This window comes from Schistocerca americana, chromosome 4 (genome assembly GCF_021461395.2).
Source record: "Schistocerca americana isolate TAMUIC-IGC-003095 chromosome 4, iqSchAmer2.1, whole genome shotgun sequence".
NCBI classification, from domain to species: Eukaryota; Metazoa; Arthropoda; class Insecta; order Orthoptera; family Acrididae; genus Schistocerca; species Schistocerca americana.
Window position 1 is genome coordinate 350,449,927 of NC_060122.1, and position 25,115 is coordinate 350,475,041.

The following is a 25,115-nucleotide window of genomic DNA, read 5'->3' on the forward strand; positions in this document are numbered from 1 at the left end:
GATAATCTTTTCATCAAGGATTTTTTCTGTAAGTGAAGACCAAAATACTTACCTTGTGTAAACAATGAGTTCCAGATATAAAACGAACTGAAGCAAGTCCAGCACCAAATTCATCAAGAGCAGCTTTAGCTGCACATATAACATCAGGATGAGTCTGTAGTTGAAATAAAATATAATGGTGCATGATACTATACAAAGGACATATGCAAAATAAAAATGACTGAACTGAAAATTAGCACTACATGTAGCAGTAACAATTGGATTACACCAGATGGGCATACAAATGACAACAATTAGGGAGGTAGTTCTTTTGACAGAGAGAAACATAAGGGAAAGATCCAAATCTACTGAAGGGTTTATTACTTTAAAAACTGACAATAAGAGACAGAATACCAATAGTGAATAAAGAATGTAAGAGTACACAATAGCTCCCTACATATCACTACAATAGGGATTGTGAAGCCAAGATTAGACTAATTATAGATGCACACAGGAAACCATGCTTTGGTAAGTCCCCTCTGGAATACACCTCATAGAGGTCTTCAGAGTATGCATGTAGACAGCGGTATAGGTGTAGAATGTAAAACAGAGAAAAAGTTAAGAAAATAGTGTATAGAAACTTTATGCTTATTGTTTGATAATTTCTTACACTCTTTGCCTTTTCACCCCTCCTGCCTTGTCTTATTTTTTGCACTGCTTCCTCACTTCAAACTTTTAAATAGTTCTCCAGCACTATATTTCATTTTTGTCTATGTTTCAAGAATACTTTTTCAGTTTTACCTCTCATCTCCAACCTATCTATTGTGCCAAGCAGGCACAATCACTGAGCTTGTAATGTAGGCAGCAGTTGCAGAGTATAAGCCTGTTGAGGACAACAAGACTGCTTTTGCAACACTGAGTTCGTAACAGATGTTGGGTAAGAATACATTAAGTGCCACTATTTGTACCAGGTTGTTGTTAGGATATGAAGTAACAGAACCAACTGTAACCATTTCACAACCAGAAGTAAAAGTCAAAATTAATAATAGTCAGAAAATAACAGTATTATACCAAGAATGCTAGCCAGTGTTGTTATCATTACACTGCTGATAGATAATTAGTAGAGGCTTTATTCAAACATACTGTCTATCTGTGGTCTACTGTATGACCAACTTTATAGAGTAAATCAGGTCTTGTGTTTTGCTCATCAGTCCTGCCATTAATGGTCTCTATCAGCATCAGATGAAATGGCCAAGCGCCACAGCCTATTAATATTATCTAAGATCTGTCTCCATTTTTACTTTGCTGTTTGGTGGGTGTATGCAATTATGAAATGCTGGCAGCTTATTGTTATTATACTTTGGAATTTAAATATAAGGTATTATAAGATCATTTTTGTTACTTCTCCTTTCCTGTCCATTGTATCTCTACTACAATTAAGACCAACTTTCCTTATCCTCAAATGATTTTCCCCATTCCTCTCTGTCTTCTTATTTCAGGTAATTAACTATACAAACTTTTTTAAGTTATTAAATGGAAATGGAATAGTTTGAAGGGCTGAAAACTGTATTTCCAAATGTAGAAGGATTGGCAGAAGGACATACTCATAAATGAGCTTTAAATTAAAAAAGGAGGCATGCTTATCAGTTGTGCTTGATACCAAAGTGTTCCTAAAGGTATGCATCACAGCACAGTACAGAATTTTAACTTACTAAATATAATTAACACATTTATGTCAGTATTCTCAAGCCCAGTGATGAATGTTCATATTGCAGCAACTGACAATTAGATTCTTCCAAAATTTCAGAAATCACTAACTTCTTATGATATATTATTTATCACAAAATTTGAAACTAAATCTTAACAAAATGTGAAGGTTTATCCTCTCTTTTTCTACTGTGAATTCATATTTAAATGATTTTTTTAAAGATGCTGGCCAATGAACAGGCATGTAAAAAAATGTGGCAAAATTGAACTATAAATTTCATTGTTGACTAACAAAACCCCTCTCTCACACAAACAGAAAATTCAGTCTCCTGATCTGAGACTGACTGGAGTGTGAAGCAAGTTTAGGTGGGATGGGCAGTAAAAAAAGGGTAAGGTGTGCTGGAAAAACATAGGGAAAAAGGGGCAGAGTACCAAGGGAAGAACACACAGTAACAGAAACAAAAATGGATAGAAAAGGTTCGAAGGTAGGAGACAGATGAAAAAAGGACCAATGTTGTGTGCAAGAGGGATAGGGTGGGTGTGGGGGATGGGCTGCGTGGAGCAGGAGCTGAAATGGGATGAGAAGAAGAGAGGAAATGGGAGGAAGAGCAAATGGGGTACAGGAACTAGCAGAGATTGAAGCTGGGAGGATTACATATACTTATTTGTTCACTGTGCTCCACAGATTCCATCAAGGAGGAGAACCTTCAGGGATGGAGAGCAAGTTGAGATATACACTAAAAAAAAAAATAACATCTTTCTAATCCCTAGACTTGGAGACAAAACCTAGATGGACATAATTTTTGTCACTAGTACTGTGTTTTACCACTCAAGATTGAGATGAAACTGATTTTTATTATCAAAACAAAACAAAAAAACCATGAAGGAGTAAATGTGCTGGGAAGTTATTTTAAGAATTCCAAGATATTTCACAAGACCTCTGCAAGATGTCTGGTATCCACTCTATAAGAAAGTTGTTCAACCACTGATCCCAAAGGGCTCAATGGCACAGATATAGTGAAGCAGCAGATATGACTTCTGACATTGGAAGACCTTTGTGAGAAGATTTTCAGATATAGTTCCGTTGAATAAATAAAATTGAAATCTCCACTTGAGAAACAACACAATCAAGCTGCAGTCACTAGTATGTACTCAACTGAAATATATCTTATATCAATCTGAATTTTGCTCTGATTGTTGCCAGCATCATATTTAAAGTACCAGCGAAGCAGGTTGCTAGCCTTACTTGCACCAATGTTAGCACTGAATAGGGGATCATGGAGGAATTTTATAAGGGCGACTATGCTCCAGACTGAACGCTGAAAGGCATAATCAGTCTTAAATGATGATGATGATGGTGATGATCAATCTGAATGTTTGTAGAAAATCTCGCTGAATTTTGTTTCATATTGTTTTTCCCATGGTGCATATTATGTGCAGAAATTTTGTTCATTTTATGTGTATTGTGTAAGAAATATGTTGTTTTAACCATTTCTTTACAGATAATAATTATTTTAATAATTTTGTATCATTAGAATGAGTTACTTATTGTTTTCAATTAGCAAAATACATGTACTTGAAACACTAAAAAAATATCCATTAATAGGTCTTGCATCTAAGTCTATTACATGGGTATGAGCCATGAGGTAAGGGACTGGGAGCAGGGGTTCTGTAAGGATGGATGAGTATATTGTGTAGGTTTGGTGGACGGCAGAATATCACTGTAGGAGGGTGGGAAGGATAGTGGGCAAGAAAATTTCTCATTTCAGGGTATAACAGAACGTACAATCATGTATGTCAGTAATTTCTTTACGTGTAATGTTTTATGTAAATATAGCCTTTGACTGCAAGTTTAACAACTAAGAGACTGTTATCTTTGGTCATGCGGGAAGGAGGTGGATCTTTGGAAGAGGTGGTTGGCGGTCTTTTGATCTGGAGCGTGGGTTGGAGGAGGTGGTGATTCAGATGTGGTGGAAAACAATGTCTTAGTTCATATTAGTGTAGACGTGTTAAATGTGAATAAATGAATTAAATAGTGATGTGCAAAACTAATGTAATGCTTGCTCCCTAAATATCAAAATACCACGTCACGCTACAAACCAGTTAGTCTCATCCAAACACAAAGAAAACCACGGGAAGTTTGCAGTGGAATCACCTCTAGACTTCACGAAGACAACAACGCAGCCATCGATATGAGTTAAGTACCAGACTGTTCGTACTTGTTAACGACCTCGGACTATAGATTTGAATCTCCTGCAGTTCATGAAGTCACCATGTGGATGAAGGAGTAGGACAACTTATAGACTGTGGAAATTTTAGGAAGAGGTCTGTTAAAAGGGCACGACGATCTGTAATCAAAACCCTGGCAGAGAATGTAATTCAGTTGCTCCAGTTGCAGATGCTACTGAGTTACGAGGGGAATGCTCCTCTGTGGCTGGACTGTGGGACTTTGGGAGGTGGTGGGAGACTGGGAAGATAAGGCATGGGAGATTTGTTTTTGTACAAGGTTGGGAGGATTTTTATGGTCAGTGACGGCTTCAGTGAGACCCTCGGTATATTTTTAGAGGGACTGGTTGGCACTGTAGATGCAATGACCATAGGTGGCTAGGCTGTACAGAAGGGACTTCTTGGTGTGGAATTGGTGGCAACTGTTGAAGTGGAGGTATTGCTGGTGGTTAGTAGGTTTGATATTGATGGAGGTACTAATGTGGCCATCTCTGAGGTGGAGGTCAACATCTAGGAAGGTGGCTTGTTGGGTTGAGTAGGACCAGGTGAAGCAAATGGGGGGAAGTTGTTGATGTTCTGGAGGAATGTGGATAGGGTGTCCACACCTTCAATCGAGATAGCAAAGATGTCTTCAATGAATCTGAACCAGGCACGAGGTTTAGGATTCTGGGTTTCTAGGAACGATTCCTCTAAATGGCCCATGGAAAGGTTGGCATAGGATGGAGCCATGCAGGTGCCTATAGCCATACCCTGGATTTGTTTGTAGGTAATGCCTTCAAAGGAAAAGTAATTGTGGGTGAGGATATAGTTGGCCATGGCGAGTAGGAAGGAGGTTGTTGGTTTGGAATCCTTAGGTCATCTGGAAAGTTAGTGTTCAATAGTAGTAAGGCAATGGGCAGCAAGAATGTTAATGTACGGGGAGGTGGTATCAATAGTGATGAGCAGGGCATCGTGTGGTAAAGGGACAGGAATTGTGTAGAGTCAGTGGAGGAAATGGTTGGCATCTTTTATATAGGAGGACAGGTTCTGGGTAATAGGTTGAAGGTGTTAGTCTACAAGAGCAGAGATTCTATCAGTAGGGGCACAGCAGCCAGCCACAATGGGTCACCCTAGGTGATGGTGTTTATGGACTTTGGGAAGCATGTAGAAGGTGGGAGTGCGGGGAGTGGTAGGAGTAAGTAGAGAGATGGACTCTGGGGAGAGGTTCTGGGATGGGCCTAATGATTTGAGTAGTGACTGGAGATCCTGCTGGATTACTGGAATGGGGTCACTGTGGCAAGTTTTGTAGGTGGAAGTATCTGACAGCTGACAGAGTCCCTCGAGCGCCAGGTAATCCTTGCGGTTCAAAACAACTGCGGTGGAGCCTTTGTCTGCAGGTAGGATTATAAGGTCAGGATCAGTTTTTAGATGGTGGACTGTGGCTCTTTCTGCAGATGTAAGGTTAGTTTGCATGTTGAGGGATTTTGGGAATGATGGTGAGGCAAGGTTCAAGGTTAAGAAATTCTGGATAGTTAACAGTGGGTGGCTTGGAGGCAGTGGGGGTGGATCACGAATGGATAGAGGAGTGAACTGTGTTAGGCGAGGTTCAGTATTGGTATTTGGTTGAGTCTGATTGGTCGGGTTGCGGGCGAAAAAGTGTTTCAACTGTAGGGACCAGGACTCCTGGGAGAAGGACAGAAGGTCTTCAACAAGTTGTGCATGATTGAATTTGGGAGTGGGGCAAAAGATGAGGCCTTTGGAAAGGATTTATATTTCTGTGGGACTAAGACTTTTGGAGGAAAGGTTCATGACTGTGTTGTGGGTCTGTTTAGGTTCTGGGTTCTGTGTGGAGATGGGAGGGAGTTTTGGAGGGTGGGGTAAGTGTAGTAGGTCTACGAGGCAGGGTTTTCAGCTATTAGGGGACGTGGGGGAGGTTTGGAGGTTGTTGTAGAGGTGGTGGAGTGGGAATAGGAAGTGAGAAGGATGGGGAGCTTTTTGAGGTGGTGTTGTGCATGTTGCTCAAGTTCCTGCAGGGCAAGAGTTTCAGTGTGTGTTATGCGTTCCAGTTATTTGGGATTACATAGCAGGAGAATTTTGCGTATGGAGAGAAGTTACTGCAAGGAGGATTGGGTTTGGCTGATATGGTTTTGCAGGACTATGTTGGTGAGGGCTAAGGACTGGCAAAATCTGGACAGGTGGAGGTCATTGTGGAAGGAGGGGTGGCAACCAGAGATGGGTAATTTGATGGTAAGGCCATTGGGAGGATTTCGAGAGACAAGCAACAATGCAGGAACAGTATGTGGGACAGGGATATGGCTAGGGATAAGGAAACTTTTCTGTACTGATGCAGATGGAATGAGCCAGGATCCATGGTGGAGTAAAAAAATGCAAAAAATTGCGTAAACAAGTAGAATTACGTCCGAAAAATAATGCAAAAATAGAACCAAATACCTGTGAAAAATCACAAAAAGGACGAAATGGATGCACAAGGGGAAAAAACGATATGAAATCTGAGGAAGACAATGATAGTGGAAGGCGAAAACTCACTAAAATTGACGAGAAACTACAATGATCAAAGTAGAGAATAACTAATAATTCATAAATGTATGTATATTACTGTGGGTAGCAGGTATGAGGGCATATAAGCATGAAGAAGGGGGACGACAATGTGACTGGATGAGATGGAGTTAGTATAGGATTAATTATATTAGCGGGAGTAATGTGGGACATAAGATGATACACCAACAATCAGCATGCTCTTGAGGCTGTCTGTTGTGTGCGGCCGACATGGTTGATACAGTGTGGCTCATAAGCAGAGCATGCAGTGCAGTTTGTAAGGCAACAAGAGAAACACAGGAATGAAAAGAAAGAATGATAGCCATTGAGTATAGTGATACAAAGGAAAGTAGTAACAAAGGAAAACAGCACAGGGTTAGATTGAAGAAAAGCCATGAGGCCAAAATGAAACAATGGAAAATCCAGGACGGAATGTAACAGTATTAGAGAAGGGAAGTTGCTACTCACCATATAGCAGAGATGCTGAATCATGGTAACTACAACAAAAAGATTCACACTAATTTAGCTTTCGGCCATTAAGGCCTTTGTCAGCAATAGATACACATGCACACACTCACTCACGCAGACACAACTTGCACACATGTCTGCAGTCTCACACAACTGAAACCACAATGCAAGCAGCAGCACCAGTGCATGATGGGAGTGGTGACTGGGTGGGGGTAAGGAGGAGGCTGGGGTGGGGAGGGGGAGGGATAGTATGGTGAGGGTGGTGGACAGTGAAGTGCTGCTGCAGTTTAGATGGAGGGCAGAAGAGAAGATTGTTGGGGGGGGGGGGGGGGGGGGTAAGTAGCAGAGAGGAGAGAAATGAAAAGAAATTAAAAGACCAGATGTGGCGGTGAAATGACAGCTGTGCAGTGCTGGAATGGGAACAGGGAAGGGGCTAGATGGGTGAGGACAGTGACTAACGAAGGTTAAGGCCAGGAGGGTTACGGGAATGTAAGATGTATTGCAGGGAAAGTTCCCTACTGCGCAATTCAGAAAATCTGGTGTTTGTGGGAAGGATCCATATGGCATGGACTGTGAAGCAGTCATTGAGATGAGGGATATCATGTTTGGCAGTATGTTCAGCAACACGATGGTCGACTTGTTTTTTGGCCACAGTTTGTCGGTGGCCATTCATGTTGACAGACAGCTTGTTGGTTGTCATGCCTACATAGAATGCAGCACATTGGTTGCAGCTTAGCCTGTAAATCACATGACTGGTTTCACAGGTAGCCCTGCCTTTGATGGGATAGGTGATGTTAGCGACTGGGCTGGAGTAGGTAGTGGTAGCATTATGCATGGGACCGTTCTTGCATCTAGGTCTATTACGGGAGTATGAGCCAGTTCCTGAATTTACTGCCCTCCAGGAAGCGTGTGGCATGCAAATTATTCTTGGGACTGAGACCTGGCTGAACCCTGAGATAGGAAGTTCCGAAATATTTAGTGAGGGTTGGAACGTGTATCGGAAAGAGAGATTAGACTCCATAGCAGGTGGTGTCTTCATTGCAGTTGACAAAAATATTGTCTCTACTGAGGTCGAAGTAGTGTGTGATTGTGAAGTTATCTAGACACGTTTAACAGGGCTAGGAGAAATAAAGTTAATTGTTGGGTGTTATTACTGGCCACCAGGTTCCACCGTGACAGTTCTAGAATCATTCAAAGGGAGTCTAAACTCTGTATCGGACAAGTACCCGGATCATGCTATATTAGTCGGAGGCGAGTTTAACCTACCTAGTATAGACTGGGATGTCTATGGATTCATTACAGGTGGTACAGACAAGGTGCCGTGTGAATTACTTTTGAACACATTATCCGAAAACTGTTTTGAGCAGCTAAATCGACAGCCAATGCGTAATGGAAATATTTTAGATCTGGTAGCCACGAACAGACCAGACCTCATTGACAGTGTCAGTGTTGAGACAGCGATTAGTGATCATGATGTTGTCATTACGACTATGGTTACAAAAGTTAAAAAGTTGGTCAAGAAGGCTAGGAGAGTATTCTTACTAGAAAGAGCAGATAAGCAGTTGTTAGCATCCCACTTAGTAAATGAATTGACTTCATTTACTTCTGATACGATGGATGTGGAAGAATTATGGGCAAATTTTAAACACATTGTAAATCACGCATTGGACAAGTATGTGCCGAAAAAGTGGGTTACGGATGGTGGTTTAACAGCACAATTCGGAGATTTAATAAGTCACAGCTGCAAAATACTAACGCGAATTCTTTACAGATGAATGGGAAACTGGTAGAAGTGGACCTCGGGGAAGATCAGTTTGGATTCCGTAGAAATGTTGGAACACGTGAGGCAATACTAACCTTACGACTTATCTTAGAAGAAAGATTAAGGAAAGGCAAACCTACGTTTCTAGCATTTGTAGACTTAGAGAAAGCTTTTGACAACGTTAACTGGAATACTCTCTTTCAAATTCTGAAGGTGGCAGGGGTAAAATACAGGGAGCGAAAGGCTATTTACAATTTGTACAGAAACCAGATGGCAGTTATAAGAGTCGAGGGGCATGAAAGGGAAGCAGTGGTTGGGAAAGGAGTGAGCCAGGGTTGTAGCCTCTCCCCGATGTTATTCAATCTGTATATTGAGCAAGCAGTAAAGGAAACAAAAGAAAAGTTCGGAGTAGGTATTAAAATTCATGAAGAAGAAGTAAAAACTTTGAGGTTCGCCGATGACATTGTAATTCTGTCAGAGACAGCAAAGGACTTGGAAGAGCAGTTGAACGGAATGGACAGTGTCTTGAAAGGAGGATATAAGATGAACATCAACAAAAGCAAAACGAGGATAATGGAACGTAGTCAAATTAAATCGGGTGATGCTGAGGGGATTAGATTAGGAAATGAGACACTTAAAGTAGTAAAGGAGTTTTGCTATTTGGGGAGCAAAATAACTGATGATGGTCGAAGTAGAGAGGATATAAAATGTAGACTGGCAATGGCAAGGAAAGCGTTTCTGAAGAAGAGAAATTTGTTAACATCGAGTATAGATTTAAGTGTCAGGAAGTCGTTTCTGAAAGTATTTGTATGGAGTGTAGCCATGTATGGAAGTGAAACATGGACGATAACCAGTTTGGACAAGAAGAGAATAGAAGCTTTCGAAATGTGGTGCTACAGAAGGATGCTGAGGATAAGGTGGGTAGATCACGTAACTAATGAGGAGGTACTGAATAGGATTGGGGAGAAGAGAAGTTTGTGGCACAACTTGACTAGAAGAAGGGATCGGTTGGTAGGACATGTTTTGAGGCATCAAGGGATCACAAATTTAGCATTGGAGGGCAGCGTGGAGGGTAAAAATCGTAGAGGGAGACCAAGAGATCAATACACTAAGCAGATTCAGAAGGATGTAGGTTGCAGTAGGTACTGGGAGATGAAGAAGCTTGCACAGGATAGAGTAGCATGGAGAGCTGCATCAAACCAGTCTCAGGACTGAAGACCACAACAACAACAACATTCAGAGAATGCTCAGGAAGCAAAGGCAGTTGCACTCACGGTACAAGAAAGATTGGGAGAATGAGGACAGGCAAAAGTTAGTAGAGATTCATGCTGCTGTAAAAAGAGCGATCTGCGAAGCAAACAACCACTACCACCATCACACCTTAGCAAAAGATCTTGCTGAAAACCCAAGGAAATTCTGGTCTTATGTAAAATTGATAAGCGGGTAGAAGGCTTCCATCCAGCCAATCACTGATTAGTCTGGCCTGGCAATGTAAGACAGCAAAACGAAAGCTGAAATTTTAAATTTAGCATTTGAGAAATCTTTCACGCAGGACGATCGTACAGACATACTGCCATTTGAGTCTCGTACAGATTCCCATATGGAGGGCATAGTGATAGACATCCCTGGGGTTGTGAAGCAGCTGAATGGGTTGAAAATAAATAAATCACCAGGTCCTGATGGGATTCCAATTCGGTTTTACAGAGAGTACTCTACTGCATTGGCTCCTTAATTAGCTTGCATTTATTGTGAATCTAGTCCCATGCAACTGGAAAACAGCGCAGGTGCCACCTGTATATAAGAAGGGTAGAAGGAGGGATCCTCAAAATTACAGACCAATATCCTTAACATCAGTTTGTTGTAGGATTCTCGAACATATTCTCAGTTAGAATATAATGAATTTCCTTGAGACAGAGAAGTTGCTGTCCATGCATCAGCACAGCTTTAAAAAGCATCGCACCTGTGAAGTGCAACTTGCCCTTTTTTCACATGATATCTTGCAAACCATGGATGAAGGGTATCAGAAGGATGCCATATTCCTTGACTTCCGGAAAGTGTTGGACTCAGTGCCCCACTGCAGAATCCTAACTAATGTACAGGCATATGGGATTGGTTCCCAAATATGTGAGTGGCTCGAAGACTTCTTAAGTAATAGAACCCAGTACGTTGTCCTCGATAGTGAGTGTTCATCGGAGGTGAGGATATCATCTGGAGTGCCCCGAGGAAGTGTATTAGGTCCGCTGTTGTTTTCTATCTACATAAATTATCTTTTGGATAGGGTGGATAGCAATGTGTGGCTGTTTGCTGATGATGCTGTGGTGTACGGGAAGGTGTCATCATTGAGTGACTGTAGGAGGATACAAGATGACTTGGACAGGATTTGTGACTGGTGTAAAGAATGGCAGCTAACTCTAAATATAGATAAATGCAAATTAATGCAGATGAATAGGAAAAAGAATCCTGTAATGTTTGAATACTCCATTAGTAGTGTAGCACTTGACACAGTCATGTCGATTAAATATTTGGGCGTAACATTGCAGAGTGATATGAAGTGGGACAAGCATGTAATGGCAGTTGTGGGGAAGGCGGATAGTCATCTTTGGTTTATTGGTAGAATTTCATCTGTAAAGGAGACCGCTTATAAAACACTAATACGACCTATTCCTGAGTACTGCTTGAGCGTCTGGGATAGCTATCAGGTTGAATTGAGGGAGGACATAGAAGCAGTTCACAGGCGGGCTGCTAGATTTGTTACTGATAGGTTTCATCATCACACGAGTGTTTTGCTAATGCTTCAGGAACTTGGATGGGAGTCTCTGGACAAAAGGAGGTGTTCTTTTCATGAATCACTACTGAGGAAATTTAGAGAAGCAGCATTTGAGGCTGACTGCAGTGCAGTTTTAATGCCACCAACTTCATTTCACAGAAAGACCTCTTGATAAGATAAGAGGAATTAGGGCTCATACAGAGGCATATAGGCAGTCATTTTTCCCTCATTCAGTTTGGGAGTGGAACAGGGAGAGGAGATGCTAGTTGTGGTATGAGGTACCCTCCACCACGCACCGTATGGTGGATTGCGGAGTATGTATGCTGATGTAGATGTAGATGTAGGTAAGGTATTGGGAGCTGGGGTTGTGTGGGGATGGATGAGTATATTGTGTAGGTTAGGTGGACGGCAGAATACCACTGTAGGAGGGGTGGGAAGGATAGTGGGCAGGACATTTCTCATTTCAGGGCATGACGAGAGATAATCAAAACCCTGGCAGAGAATGTAATTCAGTTGCTCCAGTCCTGGATGGTACTGAGTTACAAGGGGAATGGGACGATAAGGCATGGTAGATTTGTTTCTATACAAGGTTGGGAGGATAATTACTGTCAGTGAAGGCTTCAGTGAGACTGTTGTGACTCGCCAATCTTTCAAAGTGCTGCCGTGCAGTTACACGCGTTCTCTACATGTGGCGCTGTCTGCCAGCCATGCAGCAGCAGCGCCACCTAAGCGGCCAGCCAGCCAGTGGCCGCTAGACTCGGACTCAATTATGATTTGACTGTTAAAGTGTACACACGTCTTACTCTGTTTACTTGATCTGTGACTTTCATGTATTGCATCTTCCTTGAAATATATTTGTTCAACTTGAAGTTATAACAATTGGCAACGAGAATGGGATTTTTCTTTTCCATCGTTGACCCACATGTTTCCATGGCTATTTTAGAGCAACTACTGCAAGGTCTCTTAGAACAGGAAATGCTTCTCACAAATGCAATTCTTGATTTCATCGAGGCATCAAATGTGAGCTCTCTCTCGTTGTTGTCTCTACCTCCTTTTCCTCCTTATGATGAGATGGAGGAAGACTGGTCTGATTACGAAAAACGTCTTTGACATCACTTCTTGGCATTTCATGTCACAGATGAACAAACCTGTAAGTCTCTGTTCCTTTCATGGATTTCACCTCAAATGTATCGGTTGTTGTCACAACTGGCTCCTTTGAAAGATCCTGCGACTTTGTCCTTTGCTGAAATGTACTCACTTCTGTCCGTCTATTTTCAAAAGCAAACGCATGTGGTAGCCTCTCGTGTTGCCTTTTATCGTTGTCAAAAACAACCGAATCAATCCTATTGCGCTTGGGCTGCTGAACTTCACAGCCTCAGTGGAAAGTGTCAATTTATTACTGAAGTTCACAAAGAATCCTATGCCAATTCCATGGTAGAGGATGCTATTATCCGATCGGCACCCAACAAAGAAGTTAGGCAACGTGTCCTTCAGTTCGAAAATCTGACTCTAGATGAAGTCCTATCCATCGCTCAGTCTTTTGAAATTTCTCGTGCCACTGGAGCGCAAATAGAGGCGTGGGGTGACGTCGGGGAAATACAACGTCTGTGTGATGTTGATGAAGCATGTGGCATGTCCCCACCGGCTGACGTGGTCGCAGTACGCTCCCAAGCGCAGCCTCGGCCTAACCGTAAACAAACCTCTAAGAAACTGCAGCAAAACCCACGGCAACTTCCTTCATGTCCACGGTATTTTACGAAACATTCACGAGAAGATTGTCCACAACGTTGGGCCGTGTGTCACAAATGCAAAAACAAGGGCCATGTGTCATCCGTTTGCAAATCCAACCGCATACATGATGTTCATGAACATGACACTGATTCTGATTCTGTGTTGTCTGTCAATTCCACTTCTTCCCTTTCAGGGAAGTTATTCCTCACTGTCCAAATACTTGGTCGAGATGTTCGCATGCAGGTGGATACTGGTTCTGCAGCCATTGTCATCAATTCTCAGATGTATCTTCATTTGGGTTCTCCAATCCTGTCACATGTCACTAGGCAATTATGGGCTTACGATAAACAGAAGGTTTCTCTCTTGGGACAATTAGATGCTGAGGTATCTTACAAATCTGTTGATCACACTGTTCCCATATTAGTGGTCGACCATAGTAACGCAGAGAATCTTTTTGCTTTCGATGCCTTTCGCGTTTTTGGGTTCTCCATAGATGACTCTGTCAATATCGTCTCTGATGCTATTCCTTATGCTCAATTGGATGCCTTGTAAACGACATTTTCGTCCCTTTTTTCTCCTGGGTTAGGCCGTGCAAACAACTTTGAAGCTCATATCACACTCAAAGCCACTGCTCGGCCTAAGTTTTTTCGGGCTCAGCCCATTCCTGTGGCCCTTCGTGATCAGGTCAAATGGGAGCTGGATCGTCTCACTGCTTCAGGGATCTTGCTTCCTGACACTTCCAGTGAGTGGTCCTCTCCTGTCGTTGTCATTGCTAAACCAAATGGCAATACTCGTCTCCGTGGCGATTTCAAAGCCACTGTAAATGCTCAATGCCTTATCGACACTTACCCTATGCCTCAACCTGAAGAAATGTTCACTAAACTTGCTGAAGGGCAGTATTTTTCTAAACTTGACCTGTCAGAAGCTTATCATCAACTTCCTCTCGACGCTGCTTCCTGGTCCTTAACACACCTTTTGGCCTCTATCAATACCAACGATTGCCATTTGGGGTTTCCAGTGCCCCTGCTCTCTTTCTGCAATTCTTGGAACAATTATTGCTCACTGTCCCTGGGTGTATAAATTACCAGGATGACATTGTTGTCACTGGCTCCACCACTGACGAACATCTTCAAAATCTCCACACGCTTTTTCATGTCTTACAGATTGCCGGTCTTAAGTGTAATCTTCAGAAATCAAAATTTTTTCAGGCATCTATCACGTACTTGGGGTTTCAACTCTCTCGGGATGGTATTTGTCCACTTCAGCAAACTGTCACTGTGATCAATGCTCTTCCTCGCCCTACATCTGTTAAGGAACTGCAGGCCTTCTTGGGGAAAATAGCAGACTATCACAAGTTTTTACTGTCTGCTGCTTTGGTGGCTCAGCCGTTGCATCGCCTGTTGCATAAAAACGTGCTTTTCACTGGTCCGTGTCATGTGATGCAGCTTTCCAGAAATTGAAGACTATGCTGAAACAGGCCCCGTGCCTGGCTTCTTATTGACCTGGCCAAGATCTTGTTCTTGCCACAGACGCCTCTCAGTAAGGGGGTAGGTGCAGTCCTTGCGCACCGTTTTTCTGGAGGTTATGAACAACCCATTGCTTATGCCTTATAAACACTCACGGATGCCCAACAAAAGTATTCTAAAATTGAAAAAGAAGCTTTGGCCACTATTTATGCTCTTCATAAGTTTGGTGTTTTTCTCTATGGATCCAAATTTCATCTTGTCACGGATCACAAACCACTTGTTTCCTTGTTTCATCCATCAACATCACTTCCTGCCAAGGCTGCACACCGCCCCCAGTGTTGGGCTCTTTACTTGTCTCGTTTCAATTATGAGATTCATTTCCGGCCGATGGCTCAACATGCAAATGCTGATGCACTGTCTCGCCTTCCCATGGGTCCTGATCTGGCATTCGATAGGGATGAACTTTTGTGTTTCCACCTGGATGTTCACCGGGGACCAGCTGACGGGTGCTATGGGTTCTGCCCCTACCCTCTCCCTGGTTTTACGCTGTATTCAGAAGGGTTGGCCAGATCGTCCGTCCACTAAGACTTCTGATCCATTGCGGAACTACTACTCTTTGCGTTACCACCTCACGGCTAGGGATGGTGTTATCCCCCTTTCCACTGAAAATGCTTCGCCGCGTGTTGTGATACCTGCGACTTTGCTTACTTCGGTCTTTGCTTACCAAGGGCACTGGGGTGTCTCTTGCACAAATCCCTGGCGCACCGTCATGTGTACTGGCCTGGCGTCAACTCTGAAATCACACACATGGTCGCTGCCTGCGGCAATTGTGCATCACAGGCCGCTGCCCTGAAGTCATCTTTGTCACCATGACCTTCGCCTGAGAAGCCCTGGGAGCGTATTCATGCTGACTTCGCTGGACCATTTTTAGGTACTTATTGGCTTCTCATTATTGATGCCTACTCTAACTTTCCTTTCATTGTCTGTTGCATGTCGCCTACCACCGTGGCAACCACCAATGCTCTAGCTCTCATTTTCTCTTTGGAAGGCCTTCCCTCTACTCTTGTTACTGATAATGGTCCGCAATTTGCCTCTTCTGATTTTGCGGATTTTTGTGCCCATCACGGCGTCATACATGTCACGGCCCCTCCATTCCATCCACAGTCAAACGGTGAGGCTGAACGACTGGTCTGCACATTTAAGGCTCAGATGAGGAAACTCCTGACTTCTTCTGCTGCTGCTGATGCGCTTCTCCAGTTTCTGGCTTCTTACCGTTTTACCCCCATGGGCGACCACAGCCCAGCTGAGCTCTTACATGGCCAACAACCCCGAATGCTACTTCATCTTCTGCGGCCTTCCACCTCACGGCCGCGGGTGCCTTCGCTTGGCCGATTCACCGCCGACAACCTTGTATGGGTATGGGGATATGGCAGGTGGCCAAAATGGAGTCCTGGCTGCATCTTACAACACCGTGGCCAACGCCTGTATGAAATCCAGATGGACACGGGTGTTGCAGTGCGTCATTTGGACCAGCTTCGACCTCGTGTGCTGGCAACGCCTGTTCCGGATGCCGCTAGTTGACGCCACCAGAAGATGTGCCCATGCAGGAACCAGATGACCATCATCTGTTGGAGCAACTCTACTCACCTCCTTCTCCTACGGACGTGGACACATCGCCCATGTCTCCTGTTATACCAACCGGACTTGCCACAACAGGCAGATTGGTGCATGGGGACCCAGCAGATTCGACCCCCACGTCTCCTGTCATCTCGACTCGTTATCATCAGGGACACTTCCGTCTGTACGGAAAGCCTCCTCCTCGACACTTTACGGCCAGTCAAACAACACCTATGGACGTTAGCAATCTACAGGCCACCTCCATCAAGACCTGTGCAAAAACTTCAAAGGGGGGGGGGGGGGGGGGGGGGGAATGCGTTGTGACTTGCCGATCTTTCAAAGTGCCGCTGTGCAGTTACGCGCGTCCTCTACATGCGGTGCTGTCTGCCAGCCATGCAGCAGCAGCGCCACCTAGGTGGCCAGCCAGCCAGTGGACGCTAGACTCGGACTCAGTTATGATTTGACTGTTAAAGCGTACACACGTCTTACTCTGTTTACTTGATCTGTGACTTTCATGTATTGCGCCTTCCTTGAAATATATTTGTTCAACTTGAAGTTATAACTGAGACCCTAGGTATATTATTAGAGGGACTGATCGTCACTGCAGATGCGATGACCACAGGTGGCTAGGCTGTACAGAAGGGACTTCTGGGTGTGAAAGGGTGGCAACTGTCGAAGTGGAGGTATTGCTGGTGGTTAATAGGTTTGATATGGATGGAGGCACTAATGTAGCCATATCTGAGCTTTAGATCAACATCTAGGAAGGTGGCTTGTTGGGTTGAGTAGGACCAGGTGAAGAAAATGGGGGAGAAGTTGTTGATGTTCTTGAGGAATGTGGATAGGGTGTCCTCACCTTCAGTCCAGATAGCAAAGATGTCATCAGTGAATCTGAACCAGGTGAGGGCTTTAGGATTCTGGGTTTCTAGGAAGGATTCGTTTAGATGGCCCATGAATAGTTTGGCATAGGATGGTGCCATGCAGGTTCCAATAGCCGTATCCCGGATTTGTTTGTAGGTAATGCCTTCAAAGGAGAAGTAATTGTGGGCGAGGATACAATATCATCATTTCAAAGAAATTCCCTCTACGTCTGTTGTGCCAAAATTACCTTTATGGGGTGCGTTCCACCCCTTAAAATCAAAATTGGGTGCAAAAAAAAAAAAAAAATACATATTGCATTATTTTTCCCCTCTACACATCCACCAAGTTTCATCAAGATAATTTATTTACACTTAGGAATGTTACCTTGCTAATAATGTACATATGCTTGTTATTAAAAGTATGACCATATGGGCTATTGAGTGAGATTTGTGTCTGAACTGAGGATGTCATGGTGGGGAGGAAACAACTTGTTATCTGGAATGGAGAATCATCAGCAAATATATCAGCAACTTGAAATGAGCCCCAAGGGAGTGTGCTGGGAACCTTGCTGTTAATGTTGTATATTAATGACCTTACAGACAATGTTAATAGTACATTTCGATTTTTTGCAGATGCTGTACAATGAATACAGTTCTAAAAAAGGTGCAAAAATATTCAATCAGATCTTAATAAAGTTTCAAAGAGGTGCAATGATTGGCAACTTGCTTCAAAAGTTCATAAATGTAAAATTTTGTTTTTCATAAAATGAAAGAATATCACATATTATGACTACAGTATCAATGAGACACAACTGGAATCCATTTACTCATACAACTACTTGGGTGTAGCACACTGTAAGGATATAAAATAGAATGATCACATAGGCTCAGTCATAGAGAAAGCAGGTAGCAGACTTTGGTTTATAGGTAGATCACTTGGAAGAAAACAGGCAACATTAATAGTCATACGTTTGTTTCACCCAAGAGAGAGTGTCACAGAGATGCTGAAAGAACAAATGAACTTGCAGACTCTTGAAGGCAGATGCAGACTATCCCATGAAAGTCAACTTATAAAGTTTTTTAGAATTTACTTTAAGGGATGTGTTATAAAATTAGTCAATTGGTATAAGAGGAAGTGACTGAATTCACATTTTGTAATAACAACTATTTGTTTATTAACCATGAACAAACTCATGATAGCTTTAGAGGACATAAGTCCACCCTTGAGTACAGCTTAAAAGTCCCTCTTGGCAATGTGTAGCCGTTTCCCACTATGATGAAGTCTACAGTCGTTGGTCATAGTGATAAGCTAAGAGGTCTCGAGGATGATCAGCAGCACTGTATCATCTGGCTGTGAGCTTGTGGACCATCAAGACACTGGTCTGGCTTTCAGGAATGACTGACAGGTGTCCAGTGGCTGATGATCCTGGTGAAGATACGAGACGACACTAGACTCAAGGCACTGTCAAGCTGGGTTGGAATCTGGAGCAGAAATGGTTGTCAAGGGACTGAGCAGTGACGTAAATACCAGACAGCAGTTGTATACATGCACAGTGTCACATGGGCAAATGCTGGTGTGTATGTAGATAGGTGCCTGTCACTGCAAGTCTGATTACCAAGATCTATGTGTCACATTTTGGCATAGCTTACACCCCCACACACGGCGGCAGCTGTAGAAGGCTTGGCAGTAAGCAGCCCAGCAAATCTTCCATTGAAAAACAACTGCTTGAGGTTAAGCCTGCAAGGCACATTCACGAGCATGGCTGCCAAATATATGGGGGGCCATCTGTGCATACACTACACCCCTCCTCTCTTAAGAGAGATGCTGAAAACATCTCAGAGAAGCATGGCACCCAAGGGATGAGTCACTGGCCAGTTGCCACAGCAGACTGAAAAAAAAAAGGACAGTCAGTCAATGGGTAAATGTGTGACTAGGAAACAACGGTAACATGCTGAGTACTGTAACTCAAACAAAACATTATGCAGAATAAGACTCAAATGCGCAGTGTAAGTTGCATGAATACACGGATGAGAACCAGTAATGGACATAGATGATAATGAGGAATGCCAGGCATAGGAAGGGCTGGGGGAGTTAACAAAGAGCCGCAACCCAAGACCCATAAAAATAGGTGACGGGATTGCCAGTACCAGCGACGCCGGCCAGAACAGCTGCAGAGGAGGTAGAGGTGGTGGCTGGGAAAGGTATCAAGAGGGCTGGCTGTGACAATGTTGACAACAACTGTGGAAGTGGCTGCATGGATGGCTGTTTCACTGCAAGTAGGATCAGTTGGGTCAGCCATTCAAACAGCCATGGAGGTGGCAGCAATGGTGGCAACATTTGGGAATGGTATCACGAGGCAAACCATGATATGACTGGCTGCAATAGGGCTGATGATGGCAGGAGGATCTGCTGCAACAGCGCTGGTGAGAGACTGGGTGTCAAGTGTCAACTGACCTGGTGACAATTAAACTGACATCAAAGGGCTGACAGGGAGAAGTCAATGTCTGATGGCATTACATTCAAGGGCTGAGCTGATACTGGAGAGACATCTGGAGAACTCTGTGAAAACACTGTGGGAAAGAGTGTAGAACCTAAGAAAGTAGAGAGATGCTCCTTAGTAAATCCAGATTTGCCTGACCTCAGATTGGAATGACCTTTGCAATGATAGATCTGGTTATTGAACAGACGTGGTAGATGGAAAGACAAGAAATACGCCTACAAACTACTGGAAACAACACAGACCAACAACCTCAAGCAAGAGAAGCTACATGGAACGAGACATGAATGGACTGCCCAAATTATGCTGAAGAGAGTAGCTTGCCAAGAATACCAATTGCAAAGCAAACATCTACCTCAAGTGAGAAAACTACACCAATGAGCAGAGGCATGGAACACAAGAAAGGCATAGTCCATACTTAGTACACAGGTGGACACACTCACACTGCAGTAGTGACAGTGAGTGTACATCCGCTCCCGGTAGCTGAGTGGTCAGTGCGACAGAAGGTCAATCCTATGGGCCCGGGTTCGATTCCTGGCTGGGTCGAAGATTTTATCTGCTCAGGGATTGGGTGCTGTGTTGTCCTAATCATCGTCATTTCATCCCCATCGACGCACAAGTCGCCGAAGTGGTGTCAAATCGAAAGACTTGCACCAGGCGAGTGGTCTACCTGACGGGAGGCCCTAGTCACACATAATTTCAGTGAGTGTACAATAAACACAAATAGGCTGCCTCATCAAGAAGAACTAGCACAGAAGCAAAAATACATTAAAAACGAATGAAGGTACATCAAGAAACATTAAAACAAAAGGGAAAGAGTGGCTTTGTTGTCTCTGTTCTGTCTGAGCAGACATATCCTTGGGAAGAGAACCTGCCTGGGTACACCGCCCCAGCGCAGCATTTATAAGAGGCAGTTAAATGAAAAGCATAAACCACACAATGTGATCATGGAATGGTTCCATTCAAAAGTAATCACCAGAAATGTTAAGATACGATCAAGTCCTGTTCCATAGAACGTGGTCAGCAGCTGATGGATTCACAACCACTTACTATTGCACTTTCTTGTCTGACTGAAACAGGCATTCATGCATGTCTTTCTCCAGGCCACCGATGGTGAAAGATACAGGCTGTATAGAGGATGGTGCCGTGTTTCTCAGTGAAATTTCTGCAATGCAGCCTTTGTCTGATTGAGATTATGGGAATTGGTGATATCAAACAACTTACCAGAACTTGTGTGAACGGCTTTGGATTTTTTTGGTGGGGGAAATGTCAGATGTTTCCAGTGTTGGATTTACAGTTTGCTCTTGGGCTCAGAATGGTGGCACTATGTAAGGTCATGATGGCCTTCTGTCTTCAACTGCAGAGGCCCTCTTTTCATTGAGTTCCTCAAGTGTGTGGTCACAATCAATGTACAGCACTATGAAGACAATTTGCAGAATGTGAGGCGTGCCATAACATCTAAATTCCCAGGAATGCTATCGAATGGAATCATCCTGTTGCATGATAATCCCAATCCTGCACTGCCAAATGAATGAAGGCTACTCTTCAGCGATTTGGCTGGGAAACACTGTAACATCCTCTGTACAGCCTGGATCTATCACAATTTGTTTTTCATATCTTTGGCTACCTGAAGAAAAACAAATGTGGACCTCAGTTTTAGCCAGATGAGTCAGTGTGGTTGTTGATCTGTCAGCAGCAACTTAGAAATTCCCTATGGGATAAATGTTTTAGCTTGTTTGGTGATTACTTTTGGATGGAACCATTCCATGGTCCTGTTGCAGCAGTTCAGTTTTCATCTGACTGGCCCTCATACCACAGTACGAATCCATGAATGTACTCCAATCTCCTATGTTTCACTTGCATAGAGATCATGAAAACAAATTTAGACTATTTACAGCATGTACAGAGGCATTTAAGCAATCATTCCTTCTGTGTTCCACATGAGAATGCAATAGGGAAAAGCTCTAACAACTGGTACAATGGGAAGCAGCTTTTGCCATGTACTTCACAGTGGTTTGCATAGTGCAGACAGAGACATAGAGACATAATGAAACTGCACAAAGTGGTGACAGATCTTAAATCATTATACAACTCAGAGGGATAACTCACAATGCAGGTCTTACAGAAATATCAAATGTCTGAAACATAGTTCCTGATACTGGTGAACAGTTTCAATGGAGAAAATATTCCAGGAATACTCTTTTTATGGAGATTGTCTTGTATGTAAGTATTAATAGATGCCATCCAGTACTGGCTTGTTCCTATCAGCTAAGCAAACAGCATTTTTAGTATATCATTGTACACCAGTATTTTGTCATTTATAGCAACAAGCTCTCTGTTTCAACTGTGTAAAATCAATTAAATGGTTGTCACTGCAGTGTGCCACCTGCACTTTCATAAAAATGCTAATGCATGTTTGTTTTATACACTCCTGGAAATTGAAATAAGAACACTGTGAATTCATTGTCCCAGGAAGGGGAAACTTTATTGACACATTCCTGGGGTCAGATACATCACATGATCACACTGACAGAACCACAGGCACATAGACACAGGCAACAGAGCATGCACAATGTCGGCACTAGTACAGTGTATATCCACCTTTCGCAGCAATGCAGGCTGCTATTCTCCCATGGAGACTATCGTAGAGATGCTGGATGTAGTCCTGTGGAACGGCTTGCCATGCCATTTCCACCTGGCGCCTCAGTTGGACCAGCGTTCGTGCTGGACGTGCAGACCGCGTGAGATGACGCTTCATCCAGTCCCAAACATGCTCAATGGGGGACAGATCCGGAGATCTTCTGGCCAGGGTAGTTGACTTACACCTTCTAGAGCACGTTGGGTGGCACGGGATACATGCGGACGTGCATTGTCCTGTTGGAACAGCAAGTTCCCTTGCCGATCTAGGAATGGTAGAACGATGGGTTCGATGACGGTTTGGATGTACCGTGCACTATTCAGTGTCCCCTCGACGATCACCAGTGGTGTACGGCCAGTGTAGGAGATCACTCCCCACACCATGATGCCGGGTGTTGGCCCTGTGTGCCTCGGTCGTATGCAGTCCTGATTGTGGCGCTCACCTGCACGGCGCCAAACACGCATACGACCATCATTGGCACCAAGGCAGAAGCGACTCTCATCGCTGAAGACGACACGTCTCCATTCGTCCCTCCATTCACGCCTGTCGCGACACCACTGGAGGCGTGCTGCACGATGTTGGGGCGTGAGCGGAAGACGGCCTAACGGTGTGCGGGACCGTAGCCCAGGTTCATGGAGATGGTTGCGAATGGTCCTCGCAGATACCCCAGGAGCAACAGTGTCCCTAATTTGCTGGGAAGTGACAGTGCGGTCCCCTACGGCACTGCGTAGGATCCTACGGTCTTGGCGTGCATCCGTGCGTCGCTGCGGTCCGGTCCCAGGTCGACGGGCACGTGCACCTTCCGCCAACCACTGGCGACAACATTGATGTACTGTGGAGACCTCACGCCCCACGTGTTGAGCAATTCGGCGGTACGTCCACCCGGCCTCCCGCATGCCCACTATACGCCCTCGCTCAAAGTCCGTCAACTGCACATACGGTTCACGTCCACGCTGTCACGGCATGCTACCAGTGTTAAAGACTGCGATGGAGCTCCGTATCCCACGGCAAACTGGCTGACACTGACGGCGGCGGTGCACAAATGCTGCGCAGCTAGCGCCATTCGACGGCCAACACCGCGGTTCCTGGTGTGTCCGCTGTGCCGTGCGTGTGATCATTGCTTGTACAGCCCTCTCGCAGTGTCCGGAGCAAGTATGGTGGGTCTGACACACTGGTGTCAATGTGTTCTTTTTTCCATTTCCAGGAGTGTATGCCTGCCTTCAGAAAATAGGTTTTTAAGGGAGGCAGGGGTTGCTCCTGAAATACATCACACAAAATACAAAGTTACATTATGTGTATAATTAGTGTGTTACAGAGGTCTAAATTAAATGGAAATAACACATTCTACAAATGCCAGAGACAAGAATTTCAGAGAAAATTCTGTATTACAGTCCTTCAGGGAGAAAATCCATGGAGAGGCTGACAACAAGGTGCTGAAGATTGAACCAGCTGCACAGACCAAAACTGGAAGAAAAGAATCATTTAAGTTTCATCTATTGGTATAGTGTGGTTTAATTCCCTCTGATAGTGTGCAACTATTATCCACTAATAGCTGTTACTGTAGTTTCAAATAATTTACAGAAATGTGACCAGGTAACATAATTGCCAACCACCGATATTTCAATGGGTGATCAACCTAACATTTACAATGTACAAATGAAACTAGAGATCACTGTGCATGGCAACTTAAGTCCTCAAGGGTGAGTGAAGCTACACCAACCAGAAATCAAAAGATAACATATGCAGAAAGACAACACATGCCATAAACAACCAACAACACAACAATTTGTCTCATCTTACAACATACACCATAAACAACTAACAACACTACAGTTTGTGTTGTCTTTCTGCATACACTGTCTTTTGATCCCTGGTTGGCATAGCCCTGCCTACCAAGGGTTTTATGCTGCCATGCACAGTGATCTCTTGTTTCATTTGTGCCTTGAAAATGACAGGGCATTCACCTGTACAAATATCAGTGTTTGTTGAAGATGTTATCCACATGCATTTAATACAGTGGAAGAAGGAAGGAAGGAAAGAAGAAAGATTAGGATTTACCGCTCCATTAACAGTGAGGTCATTAGAGATAGACCACAAGCTCAGATTGTTTCAGAGTGGGGGAAGGAAACTGGTAACACCCTGTCAAAGGAACAATTTCAGCATTTGCCTGAAGCAATTTAGGGAAATCACTGACACCTAAATAAGGATGGTCTGGTGTGGATTTGAATTGTTGTCCTCCCAAATGCGAGTGCAGTGCACTAACCACTGTGCCACCTCATTTGCTGAGACATTGTAGGAAGCTCAAACGTCATGCTTTTATAAGATTTCCATGAAGTATTGTTAACTTCCTCCAATTCTGATCAACTCTGTTACATTTTTCTGTTGATTTATATTACATTAAAACTCTGAATAACTTAAGGTTTACATTCCTAACTATGAAACAAGCTAAATGTATCTTGCTTGAACAGTCCATGGGTATACTGCCGGACCATAGTGTCCAACAGGCACAGGCACCTGACGATGGCGACATGTCTGATGGCCGAAATATTGTGCCCGTTGGGAACTATTGACCGGCAGTACACCTGTGGGCTGTTTGAGCAAGAAATACACTGGGAGAAACTCAAGAATAAATGTATCTTCTTTTACTGCTAAATCCTGCTTGCTTACTCTCTTACACACCAATTTCTGCAGATTACAACATGGAGGAGGTCAAAATGAATCTTTCAATCTGTACGACAGTGTGTGCTGCTGTCACTCTCCCTACTAGATTAAACTGTCTGCCTAACCAAAACTTGAGTGTGGTCTTTTCCCTTTTGTAAGCAATGCTCTAATATATCTAGGCGCAACTCATTTTAAATATTCAT

General features: G+C 43.7%; 1 protein-coding gene across 1 annotated transcript in view; it reads right to left on the reverse strand.

The window, feature by feature from the left end:
- The window catches only part of LOC124613477 (2-amino-3-ketobutyrate coenzyme A ligase, mitochondrial-like), a 152,264-nt gene that overhangs the window by 110,252 nt on the left and 16,897 nt on the right, over positions 1-25,115 (reverse strand). The window contains exon 3 of the mRNA XM_047142184.1: positions 53-154. Coding sequence (XP_046998140.1) covers positions 53-154 — 102 coding nt within the window. The remainder of the gene's footprint in view (positions 1-52; positions 155-25,115) is intronic.